This window comes from Protobothrops mucrosquamatus, unplaced genomic scaffold (assembly GCF_001527695.2).
Source record: "Protobothrops mucrosquamatus isolate PMUCROS unplaced genomic scaffold, P.Mucros_1.0 scaffold631, whole genome shotgun sequence".
NCBI classification, from domain to species: domain Eukaryota; kingdom Metazoa; phylum Chordata; class Lepidosauria; order Squamata; family Viperidae; genus Protobothrops; species Protobothrops mucrosquamatus.
Window position 1 is genome coordinate 432185 of NW_015386923.1, and position 9561 is coordinate 441745.

General features: G+C 37.1%; 1 protein-coding gene across 2 annotated transcripts in view; it reads left to right on the forward strand.

Moving 5' to 3' along the window:
* The window catches only part of KIAA1324 (KIAA1324 ortholog), a 49274-nt gene that overhangs the window by 20278 nt on the left and 19435 nt on the right, over window positions 1-9561 (forward strand). For both annotated transcript variants that reach the window (XM_029284470.1, XM_015817736.1), the window contains exons 2-7: window positions 1689-1809; window positions 4120-4312; window positions 5500-5647; window positions 7013-7093; window positions 7227-7332; window positions 7820-7969. In XM_029284470.1, coding sequence (XP_029140303.1) covers window positions 1689-1809; window positions 4120-4312; window positions 5500-5647; window positions 7013-7093; window positions 7227-7332; window positions 7820-7969 — 799 coding nt within the window. The remainder of the gene's footprint in view (window positions 1-1688; window positions 1810-4119; window positions 4313-5499; window positions 5648-7012; window positions 7094-7226; window positions 7333-7819; window positions 7970-9561) is intronic.

A 9561-nucleotide genomic window follows, 5' to 3' on the forward strand; every position in this document is an offset into this window, starting at 1 on the left:
CTTTTATGCTCAATTGCAGTTGTTTAGAATACTGTACCGTAAGACACAGATATACTTAGAGTGTTCATCCATTTAGAATACTAAAGAAATATACTTATTTTTCTTTCTCAGGCAAACTCCACATCTGGGTTCTCAGGGAACTGTTTCATAAACAACTTGCATTGTTATGTTAATCTCTATTGTGCTAGAATAAACATAATTTTGTTTGATGAAATATTTAGGTCTTAAAGGGACCGGGGTCTTAAATGGTAGTAAAGAGAGGCATTTACAAGCACACATGATATTAAAACAAACATGTTGGTCCCAGATCTTTCATGTTCTGTTTTTCAAGTTGGGCTTTCATAGGTGAGAAAGCTTTCCTGTATCATCTTGACTCAGAAACTACATAATTTTCTGAAAATGTATGGGAGAAAGAGAAAGCAGGTTGGGTGATAATATGAAATTAATGTGTTTATTTAATTTGCCAGTAATGCCCAAATGCAGAGACCCTTGCATGGTTGGTAGCAGTTCACTTTTGAATTTATTTGGATTTTTTTACCCAGAGATATTGACAAACATTTACAGTACTATGCTTACTCTTTTGATATCAGATTTGGCTTCATAGATTTGGCATAAGGATTGGCTAGTCTGCTTGCTGTAAAATCCAGCATTACTAGCAGACAATAGGCATATATCAGATTAGAACTGGAGCAAAGGTCTGAAGTTGGGCTGATTGTATTATGTCCTGTTCTACTGCTACCTGAGTAGATACGGAGATAGCTTTGGAATCTGGATTGCTGCACAGTCTTGTAGTATGGTCAGTAGCACAATCTGTTGTTGTTGATTAGTAGGCATATTAGGATAGTTAATAATAATAATAATAATAATAATAATAATAATAATAATAATAATAATAATAATAATAATAATAATAATAATAATAATAATAATAATAATAATAAAGTTGGAAGGGACCTTGGAGGTCATCAAGTCAAACCCCCTGCTCAGGCAGGTAACCCTATACCATTTCGGACAAATGGCTGTCCAGTTTCTTCTTAAAAACTTCCAGTGTTGGAGCATTCACCGCTTCTGGAGGCAGGTTGTTCCACTGGTTAATTGTTCTAACATTCAGGAAGTTTCTCCTTAGTTCTAGGTTGCTTCTCTGTAATAGAGCTAGAGGTCTGGTCTTCAACATCCAGAAGCCACCATGGCAACCACAAGTTAGTTTTCTATATCTCTTGACTATCTATAGTGGTCCTCTCCCCCCCCCCCCAGCACCCAAATCCAGGTCTTTAGCCTATAGCCTGCAAGAAAAATGCCTGATGCATTCTCTGAGTGGGATTGTGGTTTAGTCTTTAAGATGCTACAAAACTGCAGTTTTTCCTGCTTTGGCTAAATGGTTACCTCCGTAGATTTAGAAATAAGTGTTTTAGAATAGATCATGAAATGATAAGTTGCTAGGAACTGAAACTTGAAGGCTGGCCCATGATATGTTTTGTATGCTATTTTCATATCAAAAATATGATTTGAAATCTCTTAAGAGTTGGATTCTTTTTTTTTACCCTTGTGATAGTTTATAGATGTTAAAATAATAAAGTTCTCTTATGTACTGCAGAGAAACAATTTTCTGAAATAAGAAAAAAAAAGTCTGTCACCTGGACTAAATGCCTGTTATTTGGTCTCTCTCTCTCTCTTTTTTCCTCTTCCAGTCTGAATACCATTATGAATACACAGCATGTGACAGCCTGGGCTCCAGATGGAGAGTTGCTGTGCCCCACACCCCAGGACTCTGCACTGGCCTGCCAGATCCCATCAAAGGCACAAAATGCTGTAAGCCATGATTGCTGCCACCCATCTTTCTTGTTTGCCACCGATTTCTTTCTTTTGACATTTCAAATATTATCAGAAGCAGAGACAAAGGTTACTCTGTGGCACAAGATACTTTACTTTGTTTAAGAAGAAGGGGCAACACTATCATTTCAGTAGTTTTATTTAACAATTTCTTTGCTTGGATGTAGACCTGATTCTCCAATTACAATATTTGAATATTCAAAAGGAAGACATTTCAATTTGCAACTGACCTAGAATATCTCTCTGTCATATTTTTCTTCTGACCAGGGATGTATCTGAATAAAAGCATTCAGAAATTTAAAATGTTATGTTGCATACAAAGCCAGCACATCAGTAAAGAATTTTTAAATTGTAAATAAACTGTAATTAGGACCACCACATTAGATATTAATTTGTCCATAATCAAGTGGACCACAAATATTTTTGTTGTAAGCTTGTTATACATGTGCTTCTAAAAATTGATAAAGACAAATACTATGTTAGAAGAGACATTATATATCCACTCACACAAGAAAATACAACTTTTACTTAGAAATATAATTTTGATTTAATTTTAACTATTACATTGTTCATTTTTATTCCAGTGGTACAGAATTATTTATAGCATAATGATAGCAAATGGGACCTAAAAATTGAAATCAGTGTATTTGTACATAGCTATTTTTGTTCTTTCTATTACATTCCATACATATTGTTATTTCCAGTGTTAGAAGTAAAAGTATCTTTGGAAACATACATCCCATTTTTAAGAGCTATTTCATAAGGTTCCATCAAACTGCTTCAACTGGTTTCCATTTTGAACTATCTATGTTGTAGTAACATAGATCTGCCAAGAATATTCCAGTCATCTGTTTGATCCTTTTCATCTATTTTATCTTTCCCTGTCTTCCTATTCTTTTACTTCCCTCAATCTTGTCATGCATCATTATTTTTTATAGTCTATCATTCTATCAATCACATGCCTAAAGGCTTTCTGTAGCTAGCATATTAATGAGTAATTGCATACTCTGGCATTGTTAACTCTGAATTTTATAAAGAAAGATAGGACATAAATATTTAAATAACACAAAATATCAGATGGACCTTTTTACCCATTTTTAGATCATTCAATTGCTCTCTTTTTAATGTTCATAGGGAAATGGTATAAAAAGAAGTAAGATGCCCAAATTTCCATCAACGTGTAGACAAAGGAATCATTACCATATTGTTTTTTGTTGTTGTTTTTCTCATAATTTCAATATGTATTGTTTTTCAACATGAGCTGGCAAATAATTTTGATTTTTGTGGACTCTGGCTGGGGTTTTGGGGTCACAGAGATCCTAGGATCACACTGTAATTAACAGTGCTTAAGTTGTTAAAAGTTAGAAATTAAAATTTCTACTCTCCCCACTCTACTAAGCTCTGTCACTGTATGATTTGGTATGGGCTAATAAGTGTGAATTCAGATAGTATGAGTTATAACCTATAGTTTATGGCTTACAGTTATGTGTGAATCTAGCCCTTTTGGCTTACCTATCAAATTGTAATTAAAAGAAAATATGCCTTGGTGTGATGCTTAAACCTCTAATAGGGGAAGCAGAGGAAAAGAAGGGTTGAACTGTGTGAACATGAGATTCATTATAGTTGATTCATATAAGCTTGTCTTTATATAAAACAAGGTCTAACAGTATAGTTTGATATCCACTTTTTATAAAGGCCCATTAACTTAATGGAACTTATTTCCAGGTATGCAAACTTTTGGGTGGGCTGGTGGTCATGTGGAACAGCCTTTACTCTCTTTAATTCTTTGTGTTGTGTGTGTTAGCTTTATTTCAATTATATTTTGGTGCTTGTATCTAATGAAGCTTTGTATGCAATGAAAATATAAAATATAGCTAACAAACATGCCTATCGTTCATTTTATCTAAAAAAATTAGTCTTGTCAGATGTTAAGCACAACTCAAAGGTGTTATAAGAAGGTGTCGTTCTATAAAGTCAACTGTAACAGATTCACTGAAGCTGCCTGTGTTGGTCTAGATCCAGGGGTGGCAACCTCGGCTCTTTTATGACTCATGGACTTCAACTCCCAGAATTCCTGAGTCGGCACAGCTGACTCAGGAATTCTGGGAGTTGAAGTCCATGAGTCATAAAAGAGCCGAGGTTGCCTACCCCTGGTCTAGATCAGGGGTAGGCAACCTTGGCTCTTTTATGACTTGTCGAGTTGAAGTCGAGTTGAAGTCCATGTTGCCTACCCCTAGTCTAGATTAATCTTTTGCCCTGATTTTGTTTTGGTGATTTTCTGTATTTCAGCATTTTCTTGCAAAGCAGGTGAATTCTTGCATATGAAAAATCAGTCATGCAAGCCATGTGCAGAGGCCACGTATTCTCTTGGGACTGGTGTCAGGTTCGATGAATGGGATGAGTTGCCCCATGGATTTGCCAGCATAGCAACCAATTTTGAAATTGATTACAACCTCTTGGAGTCCTTCGGAAACTGCACCAAGTGAGTGAATGTGTTGTTATTAATGCTGGGATATGTCTGTTTTGAAAGTCAACCTCTATATGCCAGCCAGTGACCTTAAGGCTGCAGATTCTAAAGCTTGACAGCATTTTGAGTAGGAATGCTTATGAAACATTGCAGCTAATTTGTCTCTAAGTGTGGGAGCTCAGAATAACATTTTCTTCTTTGTACATTAGCACCAGTGCTTTGATTCTTTGCCATTCTTCTGCTTTAGATTAAATTTCTAGATTTTTGTTCAAACATTAATGCCTTCTTTACTTGAAAGTAATAGGGGAAGAAACTGAAAATTGAAGCAAGGTGAGCGCCTCTCAGTTCAAAGAGAGACAATGACTGGCTCAAAGTCACCCAGCTAGCTTCATGCCTAGGGTGGGACTGAAACTCATGGTCTCTTGGTTTCTAGCCTGATAATCATTATACTAAATTAGCTTTCAGTAGGGATTTACCTTTATGCTATTTATATGAAAAATTGGTCCAGTAGAAATTTCCTTTTCTTGCTACTTCCTTTGGGGGGAGGATTTTTTTGGTACACTTTTTAAATATTTCTTTTTCTTTCTTGTTAATATATTTCTGAATTAGGTTGTTACATCTGTTTAATGTAATTAATAAAATTATCAGGGGGAAAGAAACTAGTCCAGGAAATGCTTTAAAGCAGTTATTTTCAACTTTGTGCCTTCTAAGCATGCAAACATCTGCATCTGCCATACTTCACACTGAACAAAGGCTTTCCAATATAGTCGGTTAAGAAAAATAAAGGTACCCATATCTCTTTTTCATTATTGTATTACATTGTACACACACAATGTTGAATCGGTATGCTTTGGCCTTCACGCGGCTTTATGCATATATGCATATAGTAGAAATGAGTGTATAGGTTATATGCTGTTCATTATGAAATTAGTATAATACCGATATAGGTCAATTACTGTCGGTGCAGCTTTTTTGTTACATAACCTTGTTTTCAAGATCAAATTAAACCTGATATAAACAAATTACAATTAATCATTCATAAAAATTATTCCCTTTTCTGTAGAAATACAAGATCTGGCATCTGAATTTGTAACTTCTTTGATCCAAATGTAATTTTCCTTATAATGTCTTGGGGACACCACCTGTTGCTGGTGGTGTGCAGTCGTACTCTCACAACAGTTGGGCTCTTTCTTCTGTTCCAGGTCAACATGGGTTCCTAAGGGAGATTATATTGCCTCCAACACAGATGAGTGCGTAGCTACTCTGATGTACGCTATTAAGCTCAAGCAATCTGGGACCGTCTCCTTTGACTACATCTACCCAGATAGCAACATCGTCTTTGAATTCTTTGTATGTTTCTTACAGTTCAGTTAAAAGATTCTATCTAGGTTTTTGTTATTTTATGTTATATGAAAGAAATTTTCAATTATGTGCTGTCTTTCAAAACCTAAGCACTGTTTTCTAGAATTTGCATTCCATGTGATCTGGTGTCTCCTCCCAGGTTGAATAAAACTGTTTCTATTTTATTTAAATCAGACACCACTAAAATTTATGTCCAGTTTTGCAGTAGTCTGTTAACACCTTCCAGATATTCCTTCTTTCTTGAACTGCATTTGCTCATAGATGAATTTTGGTAATCATCATGTTCTGGTGAGCTTTTAAAACAAAGTGATAGCTTTGTATGCTTCTTGAAGTAACAATTTTGTTATTTTGGCACTTCTTCTTTCCATAACTATAATAATATTACAGCCAAGAAGACATTTCCAATATTTACTTCTAGTCCAGAACCACTAAGGCTTGTTGCTGGCATGTTCTTTTAAAATGCCCTTTGATGACTTTGCATGTCTAAAGTATATTGAAATGCATTTAAGTGTTGTTTTAATTAATATTGGTTGCTCCATTGTTTTATATTGTTCTTAGAAAGTAGTAGTAATAGAAAAGGTCACCATGGATCAATAACATGGGCATTAAAAGATTCCAACTCAGATGTTACAATCTAAATAAAATATTCTAGGTGTGGTAGAATCAGTTTGAATACTTTAAGGAGCCTGTATTTTTTTTTAGTAGCCAAGAACAACATAACTATATTTCAATGTACAGCCTTAAATATATACATTTTTAGAGGCAGAGCTATAAGTGCCAAAATGAAAAACGTAATTAATTTAATATTAATATTAAAGTATGTTTTATAGTAGGTCAGATGTTACATTATTTCTCAGTGTTCTTGCACAACATCTTGGGGAACTGTACCATAAGGTGCTTTTTCATGAGGCAACTGGACTTTCTTGTTTTTCTTTGAAGACATTTCACTTCTCATCCAAGAAACGAAAGAAGCTGGAGGAGCTTCTTGGATGAGAAGTGAAACGTCTTCAAAGAAAAACAAGAAAGTCCAGTTGCCTCATGAAAAAGCACCTTTGGGATAACTATGACCTGGATGACTGAGAATCTCCATAGACGTGGGGAACTGTACATTTTTCACAGGATTTTCAGGATTCTTTGAAAGGTACCTCAGTTTTAAAAAATTAGTTAACCTCTGGAATATCATTAGTTGTACAAACTTGTAAAAGAATTTCCATCTATTATCTGATGTAGAGCATATGTTCAAATTGTATTTAATAATGTCACCATAAATGGGCGTTGACTGTAGAGAATCCAATAAATCTCTTTTCCTGTGAACAGAAATTGCATCCTTATCTGCATCATCATTTATTGTAGGTTCAGAATGACCAGTGCCAACCAACTGTGGAGGATTCTCGATGGATGAAAACTACAGAGAGAGGGTGGGAGAAACACAGTGTAAGTATACAATGTTTTTAAAACTGAAAACTGTAACTTGAGGAAGGAAAAATATACGAACTACTGGGAACTAGCACTGCATTTCAATATACATATTTGGGCATTCAAACTAGTTTTTTTTTAATATTTATAGGTGGAGCTGAGTCGTGGCAACAATGTCTTATATTGGAAAACAACAGCTTTCTCTGTTTGGTCCAAAACCCCCAAGCCTGTATTGGTGAAAAACATTGGGATTACAGGTCTGTGTTTTGTTGGTGCTTGCCCTTAATCTAATGAAATGAGAGGACCAGGTTTAGTGACAGGCTCAGATATCTTCCCTGCTCCCCTTGAATAGAGCAAAACTCACCATCTTCTGTTCTAGAAGAAGATGATTCAGAGTGACATGAGTACTTTGAAGACTTCTCCAGTCGACCATATCTATATTCCATATTTTCTCTCTTCAGAGAGTTTTGATGTGGTCAGGGCACAACCGCAATTGCTGGTGTACAGTTTTACTACAGATTGTGACAGATGGGTGAGGCAACTTGGAAATAGGAGATGAAACTTTATGACAGGGACCTCGTTTGACTGATTGGTTGGCTATCTGTGTAAAATTAGTCCCATGGGTCAGAAAGGTATTGCCTATCTCTAGTCTAATTCATAGCGCAAGCTGCTGCTGGGGGTGGTCAAAGGGTTATGTTGCTTGCTGCATACATGTTTCCCCATCTTTATTTCCATGTTCCCTAGGTGTGGCTTATACTTCTGAATGCTTTCCTTGTAAAGCAGGCACCTACACAGCCAAATCTGGTTCTTCCTTCTGTCAGCAATGCCCAGCAAATTCGTTTTCTTCCAAAGGAGCTACTTCTTGCCAACAGTGTGAGCCAGCAAATTATTCAGGTAATACATTGCATGCCCCAGCCATTTCTTTGATGTGTAGTTGATTTTTTGTACTTCTTAGTCAAGTTATCCCACATTTCCAGCCATGATAGGTTTAGATGTATAAATTGTCATCTTACATCGCCCCCTCTTGGTCTTTAACTTCACTGCATGTGCTCTGTACAAATTGAAAATGAGGTATCATTCTCTTTTAGATTTCTCATCCATTTTTGTCAGTGTTTGTCATATCCTTGCCCTAAATGCTACAATATTGCATGCTAGATTTTGTTTCAGCTACACTTTATTTATACTGACTCATTCAGCAGCAGCCACAAAGGTAGACAGGGGACTGTGTTTTTTTCTAATTAGTTTTCTAACAGCCGAGGGTCACAGAGATCATGGCAGTGATGTTACTGGAAGGACTAGGACTAGCACGGGTCAGCAACCTGCAGCTCCGGAGCTGCATGTGGCTCTTTGAGCCTTCTCCTGCGGCTCCCAGCCTCCTCCGCCATTTGCAGAGAGAGAGACTTGCGCTTCCCTTCTCTCTCTCTCTCTCTCTCTCTCTCTCTCTCTCTCTCTCTCTCTCTCTCTCTCTCTCTCTCTCTCTCTCTCTCTCTCTCTCTCTCTGTGTGTGTGTGTGTGTGTGTGAAAAAGAGAGTGGCCTCACACTGTTCTCCGACAAGCTGACAAGCTTATTGGGTGGGGCTCCTGCCTTTGCTGCATCTCCGCAGGAAGCAGCAGAAAGTAGAAGCTCTCTCTCTCTCTCTCTCTCTCTCTCTCTCTCTCACACACACACACACACACACACACACACTGAGTGGGGGAAGAGGACTGGCAGACCAAGAGCAGGAGAGAGCCAGCCCAATAAGAATGTGTGTCAGCTTGTCAGAGGACAGCGTGAAGCCAGCTTGCCAGGTGACCAGAAGATCGGAGAGAGGGAGAGAGGGGGGGAGAGAGAAAGGGAGGGAGGGAGACAAAGAGAGAGAGAGAGAGAGAGGGAGGGAGAGAGAGAGAGAACTCATGCACAGCAGCCTCTGTTTCTTTTTAATTAAACTCTTCAATCAAACTCTCTTCCTTCTGTGTGCACGTGCAAGCGCGCACAAGTTTTGCAGCTCCCAGTGTTTTCTTTTCTCTGGGAAATGGGTCCAAGTGGCTCTTTGAGTGTTTAAGGTTGCTGACCCCTGGACTAGGATTTGAGGCCCTTTTAAATAATTTGAATGGGGGAGTGTTCTTGGGTTTATTTTAACAACAAGAGCAAAATGAAATTATAGACTTAACAAACCTATAATTACTTCTTGTGTTTGAAATATTGTAGAAAAATCTAGCTCCTGAATTGTGATAATGTGGTCTTGGGGGACTACAAAAAGGGAACAAAGAGGCCGCAGGCAATAATTTAGCATACCTGATTTACTAGTTCCTTTCTGCTTCCTCTGGCAAAGTTCCAAAGTTCAGATAAAAAAAAACAACAAAAGTTGAAATATTTATGCTGTGTTCTTGCTAACACAAACACTAGGATATACAGTCCTGTATTATTTGAATTCTTCCTGCCATATTGATTAAAAGACAGTTTGAAACCTTGATGACAGAGAATCAGAAATTTAAGCAGAGTCCAC